Source organism: Citrus sinensis, chromosome 5, assembly GCF_022201045.2.
Source record: "Citrus sinensis cultivar Valencia sweet orange chromosome 5, DVS_A1.0, whole genome shotgun sequence".
Classification (NCBI taxonomy): domain Eukaryota; kingdom Viridiplantae; phylum Streptophyta; class Magnoliopsida; order Sapindales; family Rutaceae; genus Citrus; species Citrus sinensis.
In genome coordinates, this window is record NC_068560.1 from 34,469,133 (window position 1) to 34,494,163 (window position 25,031).

Consider the following 25,031-nt stretch of genomic DNA (forward strand, 5'->3'; position numbering starts at 1 on the left):
TCAACCGTCAGCTGAGTTTATGTTCTGAAAGTTTAGTTAGAATCGCTGCTTCGTGTAATTAGGGATGATAATTTTTTTGGATGGAATGAGATCATGCGGGATCTCATTCTATTTGGGACAGGAATAAAATATATTTTTGTCCTATAAAAAAATTTAAGGAAAAGAGTGAAATATTTTTTTATCCCAATTATATATACAGGACATGAATAAGATTGACAAATTCTATTCCATTCCATCTCATTGCCGATTAAGAATGAAAATTTTACTAATTAGAATGAGATCTCGCAAGATCCCATCTCTTTTGGGACGAGATTATAACATATTTTTTTCTCAAAAAAAATATGAGGACGGGACTATAATATTTTTTTCATCCCATTTGCATATACGCACTGGAATTAGTAAATCTCATCCATTCCCATTGCCAACCCTACGTGTAACGGGTTGCTTCTCTTGACCGGTCAAAAGAAGAAAGAGCTGATCTATCGCGTGTTAAAACCTTCCAACCAGCGAGACCTTCTTTCTTTCCCCAGAGTTGCAAAACTGGAAATGTTGTCAGGTGTGGCTTAACTGCCAATGAGCATCAGAATTACCAAGTTGTGGTGGTTGAGCATGTTTGTTCTGAATTAGAACTGGAGATCTTCTCTTCTGAAACTGGTAAATGGAAAAGAAACAAACCCTTCAATCTGTTTTTGCCTCCTCCTGTGAAAGATCTCTTCCCAGAGTCTACTTGGCTGCCTCTTTTCTCTCAAACAACGCCATCCACAGGAGAATACCTGATCATTTGCTCATCTACAATGTTCAAAACAGTCACCATAAGCGGATTAACTTGCTTGTGCATTAGGGGACTCATGCCAGAATTCACCAGAGTATCTGGGGATGCTTTGGAAAGCTGTAAGAGTGAGTCCATTACAGCTATGCTGATTTGGATGGGGTTAACACCTGGTATCTTTTTCAACGAACAAGATCTTGGTTACCAACAACATTGATCGAGAAAAATTCAAGTCGGTTTTAGCTGAATAGTCTTCATAACCAAATATTCAAATAGAATTATCCAAAAATCTCAAGCGTGGTAATGAATTGAAGCCTCAGAATCTATCCCATTTGCATACAAAGAATTTTCTCAAACCATGTATATGCAGGTCAAGGAGACCATTATTTCTTACAACACTGAGATTGGTGTTTTGGAGGAATGTTAATTTGGCCTTTAAATTTTATTTCTCATTTGTTGGCTGAAATGGAGCAAAAATTTAATATTGTCATTTCACTGAATATAAATAAAGTAAGCTACACAGCTTTTTACTCCACCTTCTGAGATGAAAATCAAGTAATCTCCTATTTATGACATTTAAATTAAAAATGAAAGAATGTACTGCTCTATTATTACTCTAAATGGAAAAAGGTATACAACACTCAAATTTATCCTGTCAAAGCAACATAAATGAAAAGGATTCCTACTTCAAACTACAAAAACATGGCTACTATAGACAATGAGAGAGAGCTCACTGTAACTAATGTGCCTAAAATTTCACAGGCGGAAGGCCAAATTTTTTTTTTCCTTTCTCTTTGTTTTGTTTCCTAGTGTCCCTCCTAGAATAGTCAGCAACCAACAGAGCAGGCATCCGAAGCTTTTTGCAACCTAAACCATAATCTATACCTCATAGTCTAGGGCTCAGGCTGCTGCCGGGATCGGCCCATCATATCTGAAACCCCGACCACGTCCACGGCCTCTGAATCTGCCTTGTCCACGTCCTCGCCCTGCAGGTTTTGAGTAGTTTAATTACAGTTTGCAGAAGATATTATACTCCAAAAGGAGTATATATCAATTTAACTAAAGAGAGCAAAATATTGTGCAATGCACCCCCATGTATTTGCTGCAACTGAACTCACTAGAGCAAATCCAAAGTTAAAAACAGGTGATCGAAACCCAGAGGTATTGTCTAAAGGCCATATTTTCTTTTACTTGCATTTGGATTTGTATAGCCATGCAAGTAGAACACACAAGAAGGCAAAATGACATGAATTAATTACATAACACTAAAGAAGTAAAACTTAACCAAAAAGCCAGAAACATAATGCATGAAGATATGAAACAAAAGCATGGCAAAACCCATCACAACAAAACTCCCCAATAACTTAATCAAAACCCAGAGAAACTATGGATTCACCACAAAAATACAATCCGATCATACCAGCATAGAAGAGTTAGTCACATCAAGCAAATACTGACAGACCCATCAATCACAAGCACTCAAAAGCCCAACATGGGAGTTGAACTCTACAATAAGATAATATATTAGTATTTGATATCAGTGTCAATTTTTTATTTTTTTTTTTGGTATATGTATTTAGAAAAAATAGATTTACAGTAACAGAGAATGTAAAAGCTTACCACGGCCTTCAGCAGAAGCAACACCTCTACCATAGTCATTATAACCACCAGATTCTTGTTGCATATACCTACCACTGTAGCCTCTTCCATGCCCACGAAAACCACCACGGCTTCTTCCACGGCCTCGACCTCTGCCACCATACCAACGCCCACCATCTCCATTGTACTCGACCACTCCATTATTATTTACTATCACAAACAAGGCAAAAATAATCATAATTAATGTTTCATCATGCTATTAAATTAAAGCTAGTAAGTTGCAAAATAAGCAGATGCTAGGTAAATGAAATTGCGGCATGGTAAAACAATGGAATCCACCTTTTTCGTAAACTACTAGTGCTGTTGATTACTAGCAGACACAATTACAGCAAACATGGGCTGCACATGCTATAAGAAAAAATATTTCACTTTTCACCCGTGCTGAGAGGACAAAAAATAGATAGGAAAATTTAAAACCAAATTGTCAAAAGTGAAAATGCTCATGCAAAAGAGACAGGAATATGGTCTCAAGTAAACCATATATTGTTTGTCCTAAATTTTTCCTTGCATTAGCCAATAGATTCCCTTCTGTGCAATTAACTAAATTCTTTATAAATTTTCTTTCCTCTCCAAAATTTTTAATGAAGGGTTTAGTTATAAAGTTCTTAGTACATTTTATTTTCTAAACAAAAGTCATTGATTCCTGCTGTGTGTGGAATGCGAAATTAAGTGCACCAAATAAGCACAACAAAATAAAGGACATAAGAATTTTACGTGATTCAGCAATTATAACTATGTCCACAGGAATAAAAGAAAATAATTGTATTACTAATAATTATTAGAATACAATATTTGAGTAAAAAAATTTTACTTTCCAAAACTCAAATACACCCAATGCTCTCACACACACTTGAAAGGAAAAACCTCTCAAATACACACTCTCTCCAATTGCTCACTCTCTCAACAATTCTTCACTAGAATTATTTCTCTCAAATTTTGGGATGCAGTCACTGAAGGAATACATGCTCAACTTTTTATTTTTCAACATCTGTTTGGTGGCCAGCAAGACAAAAAGTCTTTTTGCTTGCTAATTTGTCAATGATTTCCACCACCGCAAAGTAAAAGTCTTTACAAAAGTCATTGACAAAATAGTCTTTAATTGCAAAAGTCTTCATGCTTTTTTACTTTAACAAATCTCTATCTCGGTGAAAATTTTACTAAAATCTGAACCAACTACTAGTGAACCATTATATCCAAAGTGGTTGTGTCTTTATGACTGCGTACGGAAGGAAAGTACAAAGCAAGGCTCGTAGCAAAAGGTTTTGCTCAGAAGGAAGGTATTAACTATAATGAAGTGTTCTCTCCAGTTTAAAACTCCATTTGTAACTTACTTGCCTTGGCGGCTGAATATGAGTTAGAGTTGGCTCAATTGTTAAAACGACATTCTTGTATGGAGATTTGGAAGAAGAAATCTATATGGCTCAGTTTTATGGTTTCAAAGTTATTGTAAAGGAGAATCATGTGTGCAGATTGATCAAATCCTTGTACTGATTGAAACAATCACCAAGACAGTAGTACAAGAGATTTAATCAATTTATATAAGAATAGAAATTCACCAGAAGTGAACATAATCACTGTGTTTAATTTAGAACACTACAAGATGAAACTTTCATCCATCTGTTACTCCATGTCAACAATATGCTTATACCTTTAAAGAATAAAGGTAAAATTAAATAAAGGTAAAATTGAAAGATTAAAAAAGCAATTGGCTTCTGAGTTCGAGATAAAAGACTTAAGTAATGCACAGAGAATACTCGAGATGGAAATTCTTATAGACAAAAAAAATGAGCATATGGTTGATTCAAAAGTCCCATTTGAAGAAAGCGGTAGAAAAGTTTGGTATGGATGACAAAACCAAACCAAATTCTACTCCTCTAACTCTTCATTTCAAATTAAGTTTTTCTTCATATCTTACATCTCAAGACGAGTGCGACTACATGACTCGTATTCTAAATGCTAGTGTTGTGGATAGTCTTATGTATGTTATGGTGTGCACAAGGCCCGACATATCTCAAGTCGTGAGTATGAATAGTCGATACATGCATAATCTAGGTAAAAATCATTGGTTTGCAATGAATTGGATTCTCCAATATCTGTACGGGACAATTGATGTTGAATTATTGTTTAAAAAGGATTGTAGTCAACAATGTGTTGGGTATTGTGATTGCGATTTTGCCAGAAACCTTGACAAGTGAAAATCAACAACGAGTTACGTATTCACATTATGTGTAAGTTCAATTAGTTGAAGGTCGATTCTACAGTCAACAATTGCTCTTTCTACCACGAAAGCAGAGTACATGACAGCAACTGAGGTTGTAAAGGAAGCTATTTGGTTAAAAAACTTGTTAACGAATTTGGGAGTAATCCACGAGAATATTGAGGTCTTCTATGATAACCAAAGCACAATATTCCTGAAGAAGAACCAAACATAGATGCTTGAATAAAAGACATAAATGTAAAATACCATTATGTGAGGGAGATTATCGAGAGCAATGTTTTGCTGTTGAAAAAAATCGACACCAAAGATAATCCGTCATATATATTGACAAAGGTGATTTCCAAAATAAAATTTCAACATTTTTTGAAATTAATTCAAATCTTTCAAATGTGTTGAGTTTTGAAAATTTTATAAACTACGTTTGGCATGATCCTAAATTTCGGGTACGTAGACAGTCACAGGGACACAACCACTTTAGGGATGATGGTTTACTAATAGTCGGCTCAAATTTTAGCAAAATTAAAGTAAAAAAGCATGAAGACTTTTGGCTTGTTGGGTGAAATTGAAGATTTTTGCAATTAAAGACTATTTTGCCAATGAAGTTTACAAAGACTTTTGGCTTGCAGTAGCGGAAATCATTGACAAAGTAGCAGGTAATTTTCAAAAGCCACCAAACAAATGTTGAAAAATAAAAATTTGAGTATGTGCTTAGCCAAATGAAGAGGAGAAACTCTCCTATAAATACTAAGGCACTCCTTTAGTGAATGCATCCCAAAAATAAAAAGAAACAATTCAAGTGAAGAATTGTTGAGAAAATAAGCAATTAGAGAGCAAGTGTATTTAAAAGATTTTTCCTTTCAAGTGTGTGTGAGAGTATTGGGTGTATTTGGACTTTGGGAAGTGAGGTTTCTTCACTCAAAAATTGTACTCTAATAATTTTTAGTAATAAGATTATTTTCTCTTACTCCCATGGACGCAAGCATAATTGCTGAATCACGTAAAATTCTTGTATCCTTTATTTTTCTGTGATTATTTGGTGAGTTTGATTCCGTATTCTACACACAATAATTCCATGAATATGAAATTTATTTAGTCTTAAAAACTATCTACAACTTCAGTTTAGTGTCTTTGTCAATTTTGAATTCTCTTTAACTCTTAAATTTAAAACACTATAAGGATGCTTACCCCAATATAACAACTATATCACATGAGTAATTGCGTAATAGTATACCACAACTACACCACACCAAAAGAAGCAATATTCAAAAGTACTCGTAGCGATTAAAAAAAAAAGGCCATAAATAACTAAAATATGTGCTGCCCCTATGACTTAAGATGATTGTAATCACCTATAAATGACATCCCCTCCATTGAAAAAGAATAAATAAAATAAATAAAGTATCACGTTTGTGTAACATACCTCCACTTCCAGCCCTTCCTCGGCCGGCCCCTCGTCCAGGCATGCCAGGAGAGCCCTCTACATCCACAAAAGTGAAGTCATATCCATCAATAAATTCAGAAAGATTAAATCAGTAAAAAATGAAAATAAATGCTCTTACCTCCATGATAATCATTTTCAACCCATGGTTTCACTTGATCAGCTGGAATAGGTGGTTGATACCTGCAAAAGTAGAAGAATTCAATTTAATTCAAATAAGTAAATAAAAGTGGCTTAGAATACAACAAAATCTATACATAAAAAGTGGTCCATGATGTGGCAAAACTTATAGCTAAATAAACAAATTTGCCATTGAAAGGTAATTAAAATCCTTCAGTTTCTATACTGTAATTAAAGAAACTAATGAAGATCATACAAAAAGGCCTGATCTCTCAAGAAACACAGTATGTAGATGCTTATCATTTGCGTCCAAATCTACTACAACAATCCAATAAAAAGTACATCTGTTCAATCATATAAGCAAATAATTAATGTGTTTTAGATTTACTTATAACTCTAACATACCCTGTGGAAGATGTATCCAGTTCCTTCTTTGACAATGTAACAGTTATCACCGATACATGCCGAGTAGTTTCCAGGCTGCACAAGCGAGAAATACATAAGCAAAATAACAACGAAGACAAATCAATCATCCACAATAGCAAAAGCTAAACTTTCTTACGGAAGAAGGCCCTCTTCTAGTGGCTCCCACATGTCTGTTATATCAGTAGAACCAATTGCTGTGTTCTGATGGAGACCCACAATCCTTCTCTGAAAAATAAAACAAATTACATTGCTTTTACAACTACAGGTTGAGACAAATAGTCAAATAGGAATCCTTAACCGTTGGTAAATAAATATTAGTTGTGTTTCCTAGTGACCCACCTTGATCAATTCAGCAATCATAACAGTTTTGTTAATGGCTCTCCCCATGGCTTTGAGAGAAATTTCGTTAGAACCTTTCTCCTGTTAAATAAATAAACAAAATCTATTTATTATTCAAACTAATAAATAAAATTATAACATCTCACATTATTCATCAATTAGAAAAAAAAAGAACAAAAATGAGGAGACCTGAAGCAGAGTGGTGGCGTAAGTAATGTAGTTTCTCATTCTTCCTTGAGTCGTAATGCGAATCTCATTCTCGTTAATCGGAGTCTCCGCTTTCGGCTTCTCCACTCTCTGGTACCGATCCATTTCTTCTTCTTTTGTTTTTGTTTTTCTCTTCTTTTTTATTTCAAATTTCACGCAACAAAATCACAAAATGAAAGCTTCTGTTTTTATGCTTCGAGCTAACAGATCTAAAGCCTAGGGTTTTAGCGGTGCGGTGTCGTTTTAGTTGGGCATGTTCAGCTATAAAATATGCCCCAGCTGCTGCTGCAAAACGAAAAACAAGAGCGACAAAAATTCAAAAATTGAGGAAAAGAAAATTATAAAAGTTTTTAAACTTTAAAAGCGGTCGTAGCGGCTAGGAGACCGCCTAATTGAACTGAGAGTCTGAGATTGCGAGACTGCTTTGGATGATGATGACGTGGCAGATCCACGTGGCTGACGTGCTTGTACTTTCGATTTTGTTGGACCCGCTCATGGTATCAACGGGAAAAATGCCTATGGACCATACTAAGCGTAGGGTTTTAATGGTGATTGAGGAATTGACACGTTCACATGAAGTACACCAATGTCAAAGCGTCGTCGTTTCTGTATTGCAGCATTATCGAAATGCAGATCGCCACCTACGTCGAATTTTTATTATTATTATTTCTGAAGATAAACAACCTGTTCGATTACCGAAGTCCGACACAATGATTCAGGTTGGGCTGAACCCCAATGGTTTTATTTGGCTTCAAATTACAACAACAGACGTATGTTTTACCTTCTGAACTTCATTAAAAGAAGAACAAAAAAAATCCGATCATTGACAAAACAAATATCTTGGAATATTGTTTTCCATCAAACTTACGTAAAAAAATTAAAAAATATGGAGTACTATATAAATTTACGTAAAACATCCATAAGTCAAATTTCTACACCCTATCTAACACACATAGTTACACACTGACTTGCTAAGTACTGCTAACATCAATCAGGCATAAAATACAAATCATTAATTAAAACATGACCAAACATCATTCTCAAAGTAAATAAATAAGTAAAAATTTTCAAAATCATTAGAAACAAAACATAATTACTTAAATAACCACCTCGTGAACAATTTTTTCTTTTGTAAACATATGTGATAAATAAATTACGTGAAAAAAAATTAATATAAACACACATGAATGACACATATTCAACATATCTATTAATTTGCGTTATTATTAATACTTATCCTCACTCTGTTTCACTCAAAATCAAATCTATTCCAAATTAAACTATTCTCATTAAGAAAATTAGATGTAATAGTGATTAATCGTTTGAACACTTTTACTCACTAAACGCTTGATAACTTGGTCATCTTAGGTCAAATCCACGTTCCAAACTCATCAACTTAATCTTGGATTGATTAATTATGCATCACACCTCTAACTGTAAATAGATTACTCATTACAAGGCAAAGGTTAACTAAATAATATAAGAATAATGAGAACTGTTGATACAAAAATCCGGATAAGTTTGTCAAATCTCAGATCCCTGCATCATCATTAAATTTGTTTGGTGGGAAGCTGATGATTAGTTAGCACCATGAGCAGACGATCCATGAGCATAACCTGTGAGCATGTGAACACAACCAACAGTCAGGAGGTGCCGGAAGTTTTTCCGGCGAGAACCCTCTGACGCTCAAGTCAGCGATTCGGGTCTTATTTGGAAAAATCCATACCACAATTCATGTGGCTTAATTATGATTGCCTTAAACAAAAAGCTTTTAAGTAAATTTAAAGGAAAAGAATTCAAAATAATCAATCTTAAAGAAATCACAGGCGAAAGAGAAATTTCTCTGTGGTAGAGAGAGAAAAATGTCCAATGGGTTCAGTTGCTTAGAGAGAGAGAGAGAGAAAGCTCCCAGAAATCCCCATTTCCCCTTTTTATAGGAAACTATAGCGGTTTTTATCCTCTCCCTTAGGATTCTCAAGAAAACAACTAATTTTCAGCCCACTAAGAATATGGTCCCTAATATTTCAGAGAAAATGTTTTGACTGAATCGTGCTTTCTGGTAACTTCCTGGTCGAGCTGACTAATAACATCCTAGTCGAGGTGATGTGCTCGAGGTCACCACATATTATTCTGGTTGAGGTGACCAATAACATCCTGGTCGAGGTGATGTGCTCGAGGTCACCACATATTATTCTGGTTGAGGTGACCAATGGCATCCTGGTCGAGGTAATGTGCTCGAGGTCACCACATATCATTCTGGTCGAGGTGACCAATAGTATCCTGATCGAGGTGATGTGCTCGAGGTCACCACATATTATTATGGTCGAGGTGACCAATAGCATCCTGGTCGAGATGATCTGCTCAACCATTTGCTCGCTTTTACTCTGGAGGAGAGCACGATAATGTATGAGCAAACACATTTATCTTGGTCACCCTATTTCATTCTCTAAACACCAGTCCCCCAGTTTCTAGTGTTGAGAGTGAAACGAATCAAGACTGGAAACTTTGGTGGTTTGCTCGCCTTCTCTTGGTTGAACAGATCCTGGCACACTTGGCTTCTGGTCTCGCCATAAAATAGGCTTTGAGACTTGGTGAGCCTTTGCATGCCTTAGGAATTTTTAGAACTTTGGTGGTTTGCTCACCTTCGCTTGGTCGAGCAGATCCTGGTATGCTTGGCTTCATGTCTCGCCATAAAACAGGCTTTGAGACTTTGGAGCCTTTGCACGTACTAAAAAATTTTTGGAATTTTGGTAGTCTGCTCACCTTCGCTTGGCCGAGCAGATCCTGGCATGCTTGGCTTCCTATCTCGCCATAAAACAGGCTTTGAGACTTTGGAGCCTTTGCACGCCTTAGAAACTTTTCAATGCTTGGGAGTCTACTCACCTTCGCTTGGTCGAGCAGATCCTGGCACGCTTGGCTTCTGGTCTCGCCATAAACATGCTTTGAGACTTGGTGAGCCTTTGCATGCCTTAAAAGTTCTTCGATGCTTGGGAGTCTGCTCGCCTTCGCTTGGTTGAGCAGATCCTGGCACGCTTGGCTTCTGGTCTCGCCATAAACAGGCTTTGAGACTTTGTGAGCCTTTGCATGCCTTAGAAACTTTTCAATGCTTGGGAGTCTGCTCACCTTCGCTTGGTCGAGCAGATCCTGGCACGCTTGGCTTCTGGTCTCGCCATAAACAGGCTTTGAGACTTGGTGAGCCTTTGCATGCCTTAGAAGTTCTTCGATGCTTGGGAGTCTACTCGCCTTCGCTTGGTCGAGTAGATCCTGACACGCTTGGCTTCTGGTCTCGCCATAAACAGGCTTTGAGACTTAGTGAGCCATTGCATGCCTTAGAAGTAAACTTTGATTGGCTTCTCAACGCTAGTCTAGCTCTCATTTCTTAAATCATTCTCATATTGAGTAACTTTCAAGAAATCAAGTTCACTAAGTTATACCGTCAGCCCTAATATGAGCACAATCAATTTAATGAATATAAGGTATTCTCATCTCACATAGTAGGATTTAGAGAAATAATTAAATTTTCATGAAAGAAATTGCTTGTAAATAAAAATTTAACTTCTGACCTATTCTGTTTTCTACAAACGTGTGCCTTCAATGTGCTCTCATTTAAGGTTTTTGCTTCCTTGTTTAAGCAAGCTCATCCATTTATGCACTGTAACTTTCTTATTTGCTTCGACTTAATGAAAATTGATAGAGACGAAAAATTGGCTTCTCGTACCGGTCCCCACAGACGGCGCCAAATGTTGATGCAAGAAATCCGGATGAGTTTGTCAAATCTCAGATCCCTGCATCATCATTAAATTTGTTTGGTGGGAAGCTGATGATTAGTTAGCACCATGAGCAGACGATCCATGAGCAGATAACTTGTGAGCCTGTGGACACAACCAAAGTCAGGAGGTGCCAGAAGTTTTTCCGGCGAGAACCCTCCGACGCTCAAGTCAGCGATTCGGGTCTTATTTGGAAAAATCCATACCACAATTCATGTGGCTTAATTATGATTGCCTTAAACAAAAAAGCTTTTAAGTAAATTTAAAGGAAAAGAATTCAAAATAATCAATCTTAAAGAAATCACAGGCGAAAGAGAAATTTCTCTGTGGTAGAGAGAGAAAAATGTCCAATGGGTTCAGTTGCTTAGAGAGAGAGAGAGAAAGCTCCCAGAAATCCCCCTTTCCCCTTTTTATAGGAAACTATAGCGGTTTTTATCCTCTCCCCTAGGATTCTCAAGAAAACAACTAATTTTCAGCCCACTAAGAATATGGGCCCTAATATTTCAGAGAAAATGTTTTGACTGAATCGTGCTTTCTGGTAACTTCCTGGTTGAAGTGACCAATAGCATCTTGGTCGAGGTGATGTGCTCGAGGTCACCACATATTATTCTGGTTGAGGTGACCAATAACATCCTGGTCGAGGTGATGTGCTCGAGGTCACCACATATTATTCTGGTCGAGGTGACCAATAGCATTCTGGTCGAGGTGATGTGCTCGAGGTCACCACATATCATTCTGGTCGAGGTGACCAATAGCATCCTGGTCGAGGTGATGTGCTCGAGGTCACCACATATCATTCTGGTCGAGGTGACCAATAGTATCCTGATCGAGGTGATGTGCTCGAGGTCACCACATATTATTCTGGTCGAGGTGACCAATAGCATCCTGGTCGAGATGATATGCTCAACCATTTGCTCGCTTTTACTCTGGAGGAGAGCACGATAATGTATGAGCAAACACATTTATCTTGGTCACCCTATTTCATTCTCTAAACAAGAACCCCACATAACTAGAGTGGTAAATTATTTTATTTTATAAAGAGTTCAAGGGCTTACATGAGAGAAAATTTTCTTCTAAATATTTTTTTAAAGATAAAAATCCATTATTGTTAATAACCTTAAATTAGAAAAGAATCGGAAATTAAAAAAAAAAAGTTAATATAATTGGTGAAGACGCGAAGTGATATGGGGCCCGCCAATAAACCTCCCAAAACCAGAAGTCAGTGCGCTCGTAGGGCGAGACGACAGAAATAGATAGATAGGGCAGCGCAATCAGACTCTCTATATCAGGCACAACATTAACATGCGAACAAGCACTCGATCTACTTCAATTCACTTCTAATTTTTCTCCCTCTCTCTCCTCTCTTCCTCTCTGTCTCAGGCAAGTCTCTCTCTCTCTCTCTCTCTCTCTCTCCGATTTCAAGATCTCACTCTGTTTGTTTCCCCAGAAAATTAGTTATTTGTAATTATTACCCCGGAATAGTTATTTGACCTTTATAGACATATATATAGGCTTCTGAGTTTACTCTTAATCTGATTTAAAGTCTGAAAGTTACTGGAATACGCCGGCTTATAGATTTTAGGAAAAGATTAAATACTTAATTAATGTGAAAAGTCTTTATTCAGAGGCAATTAGCGATCAATGTTGTATTCGAAGCTCAAAATGATGTGTTTTACTGTGGTTTTTGTTTTAGTGTGATTTAAGATGACAGAGCCGTCCAAGGTTATTCACGTTCGCAATGTGGGACACGAGATTTCTGAAGTATGTACTATCTATTCTATTCTTTTATTCAACTGAATTTGTAAGTTTTTAATTAATTTTAATTAATTCTTTCCTGTATAGTGCTTGAATGCTCAATTGTCGAATGGGTTCCAAAAGATTATAAGAGTAGTTATTTGTGGAAGTGGATTGTTGTGTGATCAATTTAACGATCTAAGGTAAAGAATTATGTGTTAAATTGCTAGAATGAGGAGCACATTGAGAGTATCTTTCCTAAGCAGTTGATAAACGTTATGATTATCTAGCATTATTCTTTCTTCATGTTGTCCACACAGCATCTAATGAAATTTTGTTGATTTTACCAGAATGATTTACTTCAGCTATTCCAACCATTTGGAGTCATAACTAAGCTTGTGATGCTTCGTGCAAAAAATCAGGTTTTTTTTCACTTATTTTGCATTATGGTAAAGACAGTTATTTACTTATTGACATGAGCCAAATTTTTTGTTTTGATTTCTTTTATCATGTCTGCTTTCTGTATAGGCTCTTCTCCAAATGCAAGATGTTCCTTCAGCCATCAATGCTCTGCAATTTTACACGAATGTGCAGCCAACCATCAGGTGAAAATATATATGTATATTTTGAATATTTGTCTGGAACCATTTTTGAGGATGATTATGACATTTATTATTTTAAATATGGCCTTTGGATGTTTTGAGCTGTTAACTGCAATTTATGGAACTATATGTCTGATTTTAATGCAATAACATTCCAGGGGAAGGAATGTTTATGTCCAATTTTCATCACATCAGGAACTAACAACAATGGAACAGAATGCTCAAGGACGAGGTGATGAGGTTGGTACCTTTTCCTGATGTATTGGGGCCAAATTTCATTCACATGGTTGCTTTCCAGGAAAAAAGATTGAACAGGACAGTCTTTTTTCTCGTTTTTATGACAGTGATCATTTTACCATTCAGGATTCTACAGAATCTGTTGTCTAATGGTATCACCCTGTATGTTGAGGACAATTCATTAAATCCAAGTCATCAGCTGATTAAAACATGTATAGGAGAGCATTTTGTCTATTCTGGTTCATTGGTTTTTATTTATTTATTTTTATGGAGTGTCGAACACGGTGTATAGTTATATTTCAGTTCTGAATAAAAAGTATCTAAGGATCTCTTTTATTTATAATCTATTGAACTACACCAGATTTACTCCTAGCATTCTCCAGATATGAAGTTCTTGTGGACTCCATTGTTGTCATGGTGAAAATGTGCCAGTCTCCATATGTCCTACTTGTGAAGGCCCATTCCCTAGATTTACTATTTTTAGTTTAATATTGTCCGTTTTTCTTGATAATCATTATTTGAGGGTGAAGGGCTTGAGGGATGGGGTGTCTTTTGTCGAGGGAAAGAGAATTTAGGTTTTTTTTCCCCCACTAATCACTTCTTCTACCACCATACTGTGCGAAGCTATTTAGGCTCTTCAATTTAGGGGACTGTCATCTCAGAGAATCAATTTCCTTCCTCAAATTAGAGAATCTGTAGTTTGGCTTGGGGTTTGGTCAAACAAAAAGAAACATCTTTTAGCTTGTTTATTTGTTACAACTGAGAACTTGGCAGTCTGATCTATTTACTTCTTTTCTTTTATTTCTTCTGATTTGACAAAGTAGCAGTTTGGCTCAGAATTAATAGTGGATCCTATTTTCTGAATGTGGTGACCAACAAATTAAAAATTTTGGACTTTCTTGCTCGTTTACCATTAAATATGTTATGTTTTCAATTTCATTATGTTTTAAGCACCATCTGTATGTTGCATGGTTACTAATCACTTCTCTATATAACCCCTTCTCTCTATCTATACCCCTATTTATTCTCTTCTCTCTCTTCTGTCTCTTTGCTGGTCTGCTGTTGGGCACTCTGTGGATGCATAGCCGAACCGAATTCTCTTAGTTACAATTCATCACATGCTTTATCCTATTACTGTGGAAGTGCTGCATCAAGTTTTTTCTCCTCATGGATTTGTGGAAAAGATCGTCACATTCCAGAAGTCAGCTGGTCAGCTTCTTCAAGTTTTCTTTCTCTCTTTTATCTCTATAATTTTGAAAGTTAGCTCTCAATTCAATCGCGAAGTGTTGACAGATTTTTGTTTTTTTGTTTGATGGATCTTTTTAAATTCATTTGTTTTGATGACCAGTGTTCTAAAGTTCCTCTTAAGTTGTGAACTTTGTGTTTTTTAATTTTTAAATATGATTTTTGGACTGCTTTTTGGGACATTTCTTATGTCTTTTAATTAAGAGATATCCACAGTCACTCCAATATAGCTGTGCGTTTTGTGTTGTTTTGAAAGTTCTTTTTGCTTCTTTTTCAACATGTTGTGCAAACTGTGTGTAGGATTTCAAGCACTTATCCAGTATCAATTACGTCCGAGTGCTGTTGTAGCTAGAAGTTCTCTTCAGGTACTGTTGGATCTTTTGCTTCACAAGTTACAGTGAACTGCTAGTTTGTTTGGAGTCTCTGGTGGTTTGGTTTCTAGAAAGATTTTTAACGTTCTGTTTTTCTGTAGGGTCGTAATATTTATGATGGTTGCTGTCAGCTGGACATTCAATTCTCAAAGTAGGTTATGAAACACTCTGGAAATTATATTTGATTTGTGACATAGTATCTTTCATTGATCAGCTTAACTACCTGGCATGCATATGGATTTGTGTTCGTTTGATTTTTATTGTTCTCCCATTTGTGTTTATTAATTTCTTATTCTTTTTTGTGTCTCAGCCTTGATGAGTTACAAGTGAACTACAATAATGAGCGATCAAGGTAAGTTGTAATCCGCTGCCTGTTGGATTTTCAATTTGCTCTTCTGTAATTTCATTAATATCTTCTTAGTTCTGCTGAATGTTATATAATTTTCATTTTTCTGTTTCTTTTGTTTAGGGACTTCACAAATCCAAATCTTCCTGCAGAACAGAAAGGCAGACCCTCACAAGTATATTTCCTCTCAGATTATTGTTCTTTTACTTGAAAACTATTTGAAGGTTTAGTTGGTGTTTTTTCCTTGCAAATGTTAACTTCTGTACCTATTTTTGGTGCGACAGTCTGGGTACAGCGAAGCAGGAGGTATGTACGCTCCTGGAGCAAGGGCAGGTGCTTAGTTTGGCAGTTGCACACCCAAATTTTACTTTTTGCTCATTAATTGTATTCATTTCATTCACTAGCTGACTGGGATTTTTTCCCCCCTTTTTTTGGGTTTTCTGTTTTCCAGTTGCATTTCCACAGGTTGGTAGCACTCAGATCATGGTTTAAGTACTAAATAAGACAACTCTTTGTGAGCTGGTGGATATTTGCTTCTATTTCGACATGTGGGAATATATATATAGAACATCTATGGCGTGGCCTTACACCTTCACTTCTTATTATTAAGTCATTTTTCGAAATATGATCTTATCATATATTCTGGTACTGCTTTTGCCTAATTGTTGGAAATTTTTAGTAAATATCATTTGGTTTTGTTGCTAGCCCTTGGAATTGGAAAATAGGTCCTTCAATTTCATGTGTTAAGAATCAAGATATAATTTAGATTCTGTGTGAATAGTGGGTTTGATGGAAAATTTTAACTGGGGACTAACTTTTCCACATTGAGGGAGGGTTGTGGACACTGAATGCAACCATATTTCTGACAGCAACATTGGTGTTACTGTTCTGAAGTTAAAAGATGAATGAAAAAGAGGTGGTGATGCAACCAAAAATTTCCTTTAGAACCCTACCTAGTTTATATTTAGGTCATTTACACTGTAGTATAGATTATACAGATGTCAAATCAATTATGTATCTATTTATTTATTTTTTGTGGAGTTTTGTTGACATTAATAGAAGTGTGAGATGTGTGTGATGTTGTTGATTGGTTGGTCCCCATCAAGGTGATTATTCTTGCTTTTAAGATGCTTGTGGTTGTCATAAATATGCTTTATGATTTTTCTGGAAAAATTTTATATTGATTCATAGTTCTTAAAGTGGCCTCAGCCTTAATTCAACAAGATTTTCTTGCTCTTTTCCTGAATCCAGATGGCCAATGCAGCTGCAATTGCAGCCGCCTTTGGCGGAGGTCTACCTCCTGGAATAACAGGGACAAATGATAGGTGTACAGTCTTAGTTTCCAATCTCAATTCTGATGTAAGTTATCCTTGATCTCTATTTTGTTTCTTTTTTCACTGGGGTTTCAAAGTTTAACTGATTCGTGACCTCCATTCTTGACAAAATGTTGTGTGTTCCAGAGAATAGATGAGGATAAGCTTTTTAACTTGTTCTCCCTCTATGGAAATATCATAAGAATCAAACTCCTCCGCAATAAACCAGATCATGCTCTTGTTCAGATGGGCGATGGCTTCCAGGCTGAATTGGCGGTGCACTTTCTGAAGGTTTGTTACTACGATATGAATATTTTTATGACAGTAAATTCAAATAAGTATTTATATCGTATAAAGTGAATTCTATTTTATTAGTGGATAGTGGGCACTCTTCTTTCTAAAGTATGTCTGTATGCCTACTGTTGTGGTGGATATAGGGAGCCTTACTATTTGGGAAGCGATTAGAGGTCAACTTCTCTAAGCATCCCAATATAACTCAAGGTGCTGACACACATGAATACATGAACTCGAACCTTAACCGCTTCAACCGTAATGCCGCAAAGAACTATCGTTACTGCTGCTCCCCAACAAAGATGATCCACCTTTCCACTTTACCACAAGATGTTACTGAAGAGGAAATTGTGAGCCACCTGGAGGAGCATGGCACCATTGTGAATACCAAGCTCTTTGAGATGAATGGGAAGAAGCAGGCCTTGGTCCTCTTTGAAACCGAGGAGCAGGCCACTGAAGCCCTTGTGTGCAAGCATGCTAGCTCACTTGGCGGGTCTATAATCCGAATCTCCTTCTCCCAGTTACAGTCAATAAGGGAAAACTCGCAGTAAAACATTGACTATTTGCTAAGCCACGTGAGTTAAGGATTCATATAAACAAGGACATTTTGATGTAGGTGAACAGTCTCCTTCGATGTTATCTCTTGTAACAGTAGTTTTGCTTATTTTGCGTTGGTGGATGCGTTTTCATTTTCTTTTTATCTTTATTTCATATCATTTCTAGTGCATGTACTGGCTACCCTTTTTTTAGGTTTGTTTAATTTGAGGTAGATTTTTGCAGATTTGGTCAATTTGAAGAGTAGAAAGAGAGAGAGAATTGTACTACCTTTTCCTGAGCTAGGGCTTTCAAAGTTTCATGTATTATTAGTTGTAAATATCTTTGTATTTCATGCTGATGGGGTTGGTACTGTTGTATTCTGAATTCATAAACCAAACCTCATTTGTCCCAGTTGATTTATGATCTAAAAAGAATTTTGCTTCCAGTCCACATTCTGCTTATACTCCTTTCCTCTCTCTCACCTATACTCTCTATCTTTCTCAATCTCTCTCCCTCCCTCCCTCTCCATTCAGAGGCTGCCCGATAGCTGCTTCTTGTCCTCCTCACTATAAATGTATACCGTCAGAGTGTCTAAATATTAAGAAGTTTGCAGATGGATTTTAGGAAAATGTCAATGACCTTGCGGAAATCTGATGAGTTTTCAATTAGCATTTTCGCTTTCTCAATTATGGGATGTTATTAATTCATTTGGTAAACCCACTGGTGATGAAATTCAACAATTCATTCTAAGTCTGTGAGCCGCAAATCCCATGGTCTAATCCAAGCAGGAAACCCAAAATTCGTCAATGAAATTGGTACTATAGTTGCTGAGAACAGACATGAATTTGGAAAAATTTATATATACCTATATCTATATCTATATATATATATAAAGTTGAGACTACAAGAGGTGATGTGGCATCACCATTTCTCATCATTTTATATTCTCTATTATCTAATAAATTGGTTGAAATTAAAAAATAATTACATTATAAAATATTAAAATAGAAAATAATTATTAGATTATAAATGATTACATGTCTTTTCCTATTTCTATTTAAATTCAACAATATGTAACCATTAATAATAATTAATTATAAGTCTTGAAACATTCATTTATTTTATTATGCCAACAATTAAATTTTAGTGACTTAAAATACATCAATTAATTAATATAGGAAGGAAGGTTCCTTCATCTTCTCTCAACAATACTATTAGAACCTAATTTTAATGTCATAATCCCATATTTAATTATTCAATCTTTTGTTTAGTGCATTTTGGCTTCTTCAAACTCCATAAACATTAAATATTTAAGATTTGTATCATCATTATTTCTCATCTTTTTTTATTCTCTATTATCAAATATATTGGTTGAAATTAAAAAATAATTACATTACAAAATATTAAAAATCTATATATATATATATAAAGTTGGGACTAGAGAATGTGATATGGCATCACTATTTCTCATCTTTTTGTATTCTCTATTATCTAATAAATTGGTTGATATTAAAAAAATAATTACATTACAAAATATTAAAAATAAAAAATAATTATTAGATTATAAAAGATTACATGTCTATTTCTCTTTCTATTTAAATTCAATAATATGTAACCATTAATAATAATTAATTATAAATCTTGAAATATTTATTTATTTTATTATGCCAATAATTAAATTTTAGTGGCTTAAATATATCAATTAATTAATATAGGAAGGAATGTTCCTTCATCTTCCCTCAACAATATCATTGGAGTCTAATTTTAATGCTATAATCTCATATTTAATTATGCAACATTTTGTTTAGTACCTTTTGGCTTCTTCAAACTCTATATATATTAAGTAGTTAAGATTTGTGGCATTATTATTTCTCATCTTTTTATATGTTCTATTATCTAATCTATTGGTTGAGATTAAAAAATAATTACATTACAAAATATTAAAAATAGAAAATAATTAATAGATTACAAAAAATTACATGTCTCTTTCTCTTTCTATTTAAATTCAACAATATATAACCATTAATAATAAATTAATTATAAGTTTTGAAACATTCATTTATTTTATTAAGCCAACAACTAAACTTTAGTGGTTTAAAATACATCAACTAATTAATATAGGAAGAAAGGTTCATTCATCTTTCCTCACCGATGCCACTAGGACCTGATTTTAATGTCATAATCTCATATTTAATTATGCAACCTTTTATTTAGTATCTTTTGATTTCTTCAAACTCTATAAATATTAAGCATTTAAGATTTGTTATGTTTGGGTTTTTTTATTATTTAACCAACATCCTCTTTAGAAATGTTCTTGTGTTTTTATTTTTTGACTTATTTAAATTTTTAGTATTGTGTTTTTCATGGAGTATTCTTTTTTTCACGAGTTAAACAATGATAAAGATAGTGGGATGATAAGGGTTAGACTTTGTAAGATGTGGGAGTCTGTTAATACCAAGAAAAATAGAGAGTTGATTAGTGTGAACATAATTTTTATTGATGAAAAGGTTGTGTACACTTAACTATACACATTAATATATATTTTTAATGTTAACAAAAAAATAATTAACTTTCATAAATAACATTAGTTTTATAAGGCTACGTCATATTTTTAAAAAATAATTCATATTTTTTATCAGTTTCATCAAGTACAAAGTAATAAAAAAAATAATACTAATTTTTTTTAAAGCCGCACAAGTGCGGTTCCATTTCCTAGTATATATATAAAGTTGGGACTTGAGGAGGTGATGTGGCATTACCATTTCTCATCTTTGTATATTCTCTATTATCTAATAAATAGAGAAATTTTCTTTTAGATTTGGTTTTTTATCTTCTCATAATTAATTTGATTGTTATTACACAATAACAATTATGTAAAGATTTTAATGATGTATATTCTTTGTAATGAACATCTAAGGGGGAGTGTTATGAATTTATTAAAATAAATGTAGATATTTATAACATATATCTCTTAGTCTCCCAAATATCTCTCATTAGCAACCTTTAGCTTCCATTTAACTCTCACTATCTCACAAGGAATTATGATCCATAATTTTTTATAAATTTCATGGAGTGATTATGTAACTATAAAATGAGAGCTCATCTTTTTGTTTTGTACACACACAATTAGAATGAATAAAATCACTCTATAATATATTCTCTCATTTTATTCTTTATTTTGCGTTGTTTTTTTATTTGTATTGTTGGCTAATAGCTTTTTTTTTTTATATATAAGGCTACCTCATCTTACAAAAAAATCAATTCATATTTTTTATCAGTTTCATCAAGTGTAAAGTAAAAAAAAAGGAATAATACTAAATTGTTCTTTCAAAACCGCGTGAAACGCGGTTATATTTTCTAGTATATATATAAAGTTGGGACTTGATGAGGTGATGTGGCATCACCAGTTCTCATCTTTGTATATTCTTTATTATCTAATAAATAGAGAAATTTTCTTTTAAATTTGACTTTTCATTTTCTTATAATTAATTTGATTGTTATTACACAATAACAATTATGTAAAAATTTTAATGAGGCATATTCTTTGTAATGAACATCTAAATGGGAGTGTTATGAATTTATTAAAATAAATGTAGATATTTATAACATATATCTCTTAGTCGCCACACTATCTCCAATTAGCAACCTTTAACTTCCCTATAACTTCCACTATCTCACAAGAAATTATGATCCATAATTTTTCATTAATTTCATGGAGTGATTATGTAACTATAAAAGGAGAGCTCATCTTTTTGTTTTGTACACACATAATTGGAATGAATAAAATCACTCTATAATATATTCTCTCATTTTATTCTTTATCTTGCGTTTTTTTTTTATTTTTGTTGCTGACTAATAGCTTCTATATATATATATAAAGATGGGACTACAAAAGGTGATGTGACATTACTATTTCTCATCTTTTTATATTTTCTATTATCTAATAAGTAGAGAAATTTTCTTTTAGATTTGACGTTTCATCTTCTTATAATTAATTTAATTGTTATTACACAATAACAATTATGTAAAGGTTTTAATGAGACATATTCTTTGTAATGAATATCCAATGGGGAGTATTATATATTTATTAAAATAAATGTGGATGTTCATAACATATATCTATTAGTCTCCCCACTATCTCTCATTAGCAACCTTTAACTTCCCTATAACTCCTACTATCTCATAAGAAATTATGATCCATAATTTTTCATTAATTTCATGGAGTGATTGTGTAACTATAAAAGGAGAGTTTATTTTTTTGTTTTGTACACACACACAATTGGAATGAATAAAATTACTCTATAATATATTCTCTCATTTTATTATTTATCAGTTTCATCAAGTGTAAAGTAAAAAAAAATAATACTAAATTATTTTTTCAAAGCCGCGTAAAGCACGATTCTATTTTCTAGTTATAATATAAAATCGAGACTTCAATCCATTATGAATTATTAAAAATGGCAAAAATAACATGAAATTTGCTAGAGGAAGGGCTTGAACCTTCGACCTTGTGATTAACAGCCACACGCTCCAATCCAGCTGTTGGGTGGTGGTACATTTCTAGTTGTCTATAATCACAATTAAATATCTTAGAGCTTATCAAATAACTTGTGATCTAATGCTTTCAGAGCACATTGATCAACTTAAATTCCAAATCTGAACTCTTCGTTCCTTATCTTATTTCTAGTTACCCAAAACGCGAATGATCACAAGTCACGCTCATTAGCTCAGATATCATGGACTCAAATCTGATCCGAGTATCAGCTCCATTCACCTTCGAACCCAATAATTATTTAATCACAAAATCTCGCAAATCCAATCGTCTCTCCTCAATTTCCCAAAAGAAACCATTCACATTGAGTTTCAAGCTGGGAAATAACAAAGCGCGAAACGGAGTCGCATTCGACGAGTCGGCTTACGAGGCCGAGCGGCTAAGCATGGATGCCAAGGCTAGAGATTTGATGGCAGAGACTTCGGAAAGAGAGACGGAGTCGGGTGCGGAAGATGACCCCAAATCCTGGAAATGGATTATCCGGAAGAGGATTTGGGATTTAATGGAGGTCCAGAACATCGCCCAGAACCCGCGACCCGTTCATCATCGGATCCCAAATTTCGTTGGGGCTTCTGTTGCCGCCAAAAATGTTGTGAATCGTCCATCGCCTGATTTTTATTTTTCGACTTTATTTTATAATATTGGTCCCTGAATATCACAAATAATAGCATAGTTAGTAATTAGCTTTCACACAGGTCATCGCAGTATTCGTGAAGAATCTGTTAGTGAGATGAATAATTTTATTGTTATATACTTATACCACCTCTCTAGAAAATAGAAACTTGTTTATTTCACATGGTTCAGGTATAACAGTTAAATCAAGGAATCGTTATATTTAAGAGAATCTAACGGTAGGGACCCACGAGGAAAAGAAATGCAAACGACTAAACAGTGTGCTTATTTGTGGTTTCACAAAAGCTCAGGACTCAAGTGTTATTATCCCTTTAAAGTATTTAACTTTATTTTGTTTTGATGTCCGAAATTGGGTTATGGCAGTTGACCGGGTTGGAGGAATTTCGGGTCGCGGGTTGCGTAAAGGTTAACCCGGATTCTCCCCAGAAGCAAGTCAGGCTTCTTACACTTTCTGGTTAGTTATCCATGATGATAATGATAGTGATAGCCAAAATTCTTATTTAACTTTATCAATCTTTTATTTTTTAATAAATATTATGAATGATTAAATCTATATTTATTACACCAGTGAATTGAAAATTCCAAATTGTTACAATGGAAATCTGGCGACGGTAGTGAGTGTAGTGACAACTGACATAGTAATCTCGTTGCTTAATACATCACTGTGAGTTGAAATGATCATCGGTGCACAGGTGGAAAAAAGTTGTTAACTCCACAGCCCCGTTTGAGGACGGGGTTTTTCTCTGTGCTCGATTCCAGCATGTTAAGTCCTAGCACCATCAATGAGGCGTGTACCTCTGTTGGGGTAGCCAAGTACGGAAAGCAGATTGGACTGGATGAAATTATCAAAGTGGATTTAATTGTCATTGGTTCCGTTGCTGTTAATCCAAAGACGGGGGCTCGACTTGGCAAGGGAGAGGTAACTACACATTTCTTTGTCTTATTTCGTTATTGCGTTATCTAGTTCATTGTTCTTTCCCTTGACGGAGAAGGTGAGTAACTTTTTAAATTGAATTGATTTTTGTTGCAGGGATTTGCAGAACTTGAATATGGGATGCTACGATATATGGGTGCCATTGATGACTCAACACCTGTTGTCACCTCTGGTAAATGCGGTTTTTGTAGAATTTTCTTGCCTCTATTTTATCTAGTTCTCTTTATTCTGTTTGTGTATTGCATTGAATCTAATCTATAAACTGCTCTTTAGTGCATGACTGTCAATTGGTAGATGATATTCCAGTGGAGAAACTGCTGATACATGATGTTCCTGTGGACATCATATGCACTCCCACCCAAGTCATTTTTACCAACACAACAATCCCAAAGCCTCAAGGTTTGCACGGCTTCTTATTTTCCCTTTCTCTGTGTTTCATCACTGTGTTAATTTCATTTCAAGATTTCTTCAGCAATACTAAGCAATTTTTGAAATAATCTGCTTTTCAAATATGAATCATCTTGTGAAAAGCATATAGTCCTATACTCCAATAACCTTAGTTTGAAGTGATTAATTCTTTGAAATGAAGGGGGACCTTAGAACAAAGAAATTCTTAAAAACAGAGAATTCTTTCCACTGAATGATGACTGTAATGGATTTCATCTCAATCACAGTAAATTAAGCTTATGAATGAAAGAATTACTGCAAAGATATAATCATATAAACACCGGCATATGCCCTATCCACACAAGTAAAAGAGAACGTACAAGAGCTTTAAAATACTATTTTCGAGCACTGGGTAATGTGACTTGTTTGGGCCATGCTGACTTTTGGATAAAATCTTGAGAGATGCATGGTTCGGTTAGATGTACTGTCAATTATATACGTATATATAGCAGGGGAAATATTACATCGAATGAACCTTTTTCATCTGTAGGGATCTACTGGGACAAATTGTCCCCGGAGAAGCTGGGACAAATTCGGATACTTAGGGAGCTCAAGGGTAGAATTGAACAGGAGACGGGGAAGGAACAAACTTGTGGTCCATCAGAGAAATTGCCCCCAATGGCCAAAAGGAGGCGTTAATGTGTTTGTAAATGTAGAAAAGTAGACACTAGAAATTGTAGACATTCCATTTCTAGTACCTTGCTCTTATACATGATGTCTGATTATCATTCATTTTTATTTTCTGATATACATGACAAGAGATTAAAATTCTTACTCAAAACAAAAATTTTCTCCACAAAACTTGTTTATCTTTGGACTAATACGAGGGCTACAATTTTCCGTATG

At 34.7% G+C, this 25,031-nt stretch overlaps 3 protein-coding genes across 5 annotated transcripts; 2 read left to right on the plus strand and 1 right to left on the minus strand.

The window, feature by feature from the left end:
* Window positions 1–1,350: 1,350 nt before the first annotated feature.
* On the minus strand, window positions 1,351–7,665 carry LOC102620254 (uncharacterized). The gene is made up of 8 exons (XM_052442483.1): window positions 7,159–7,665; window positions 6,970–7,050; window positions 6,767–6,855; window positions 6,610–6,684; window positions 6,206–6,267; window positions 6,067–6,123; window positions 2,390–2,578; window positions 1,351–1,755 (listed from the first exon to the last, which is right to left on the minus strand). Exons 1-8 carry the CDS (start codon window positions 7,279–7,281, stop codon window positions 1,670–1,672), a joined length of 762 nt encoding a protein of 253 aa, XP_052298443.1. The 5' UTR covers window positions 7,282–7,665; the 3' UTR covers window positions 1,351–1,669.
* Window positions 7,666–12,123: 4,458 nt separating this feature from the next.
* LOC102620539 (polypyrimidine tract-binding protein homolog 3) lies at window positions 12,124–18,069 on the plus strand. Of its 3 annotated transcripts, XR_370181.4 has the most exons (16): window positions 12,124–12,323; window positions 12,637–12,704; window positions 13,028–13,099; window positions 13,206–13,282; window positions 13,438–13,519; window positions 14,602–14,725; window positions 15,062–15,126; window positions 15,234–15,283; window positions 15,443–15,484; window positions 15,602–15,653; window positions 15,763–15,811; window positions 15,930–15,943; window positions 16,730–16,837; window positions 16,939–17,082; window positions 17,229–17,694; window positions 17,863–18,069. XR_370181.4 is itself a non-coding variant. In XM_006473016.4 (15 exons), exons 2-15 carry the CDS (start codon window positions 12,648–12,650, stop codon window positions 17,631–17,633), a joined length of 1,341 nt encoding a protein of 446 aa, XP_006473079.2. In that variant the 5' UTR covers window positions 12,124–12,323; window positions 12,637–12,647; the 3' UTR covers window positions 17,634–18,069. The 3 variants fall into 3 exon arrangements, 2 of the variants coding, with proteins under 2 accessions (XP_006473079.2, XP_006473080.2); XM_006473016.4 differs by having other exon boundaries at window positions 17,229–18,069; XM_006473017.4 differs by having other exon boundaries at window positions 15,763–15,784; window positions 17,229–18,069.
* Window positions 18,070–22,235: 4,166 nt separating this feature from the next.
* On the plus strand, window positions 22,236–24,917 carry LOC102621092 (5-formyltetrahydrofolate cyclo-ligase-like protein COG0212). Its single transcript, XM_006473018.4, has 6 exons — window positions 22,236–22,760; window positions 23,168–23,258; window positions 23,497–23,723; window positions 23,835–23,910; window positions 24,012–24,137; window positions 24,676–24,917. Exons 1-6 carry the CDS (start codon window positions 22,356–22,358, stop codon window positions 24,822–24,824), a joined length of 1,074 nt encoding a protein of 357 aa, XP_006473081.2. The 5' UTR covers window positions 22,236–22,355; the 3' UTR covers window positions 24,825–24,917.
* Window positions 24,918–25,031: the final 114 nt, after the last annotated feature.

Bases quoted from the DNA above. Each gene is read 5' to 3' on its own strand.
- LOC102620254 (XM_052442483.1), bottom strand. From the start codon at position 7,281: ATGGATCGGTACCAGAGAGTGGAGAAGCCGAAAGCGGAGACTCCGATT. The intron at 2,579-6,066 runs GTATGTTACACA...TGTTTGTGATAG, and splicing joins AGGAAGGGCTGGAAGTGGAG to TAAATAATAATGGAGTGGTC. The intron at 1,756-2,389 runs GTAAGCTTTTAC...CAAAACCTGCAG, and splicing joins TGCTTCTGCTGAAGGCCGTG to GGCGAGGACGTGGACAAGGC.
- LOC102620539 (XM_006473016.4), top strand. From the start codon at position 12,648: ATGACAGAGCCGTCCAAGGTTATTCACGTTCGCAATGTGGGACACGAG. The intron at 12,705-13,027 runs GTATGTACTATC...TGATTTTACCAG, and splicing joins TGGGACACGAGATTTCTGAA to AATGATTTACTTCAGCTATT. The intron at 14,726-15,061 runs GTCAGCTTCTTC...AACTGTGTGTAG, and splicing joins CACATTCCAGAAGTCAGCTG to GATTTCAAGCACTTATCCAG.
- LOC102621092 (XM_006473018.4), top strand. From the start codon at position 22,356: ATGGACTCAAATCTGATCCGAGTATCAGCTCCATTCACCTTCGAACCC. The intron at 23,724-23,834 runs GTAACTACACAT...TTTTTGTTGCAG, and splicing joins CTCGACTTGGCAAGGGAGAG to GGATTTGCAGAACTTGAATA. The intron at 24,138-24,675 runs GTTTGCACGGCT...TTTCATCTGTAG, and splicing joins AACAATCCCAAAGCCTCAAG to GGATCTACTGGGACAAATTG.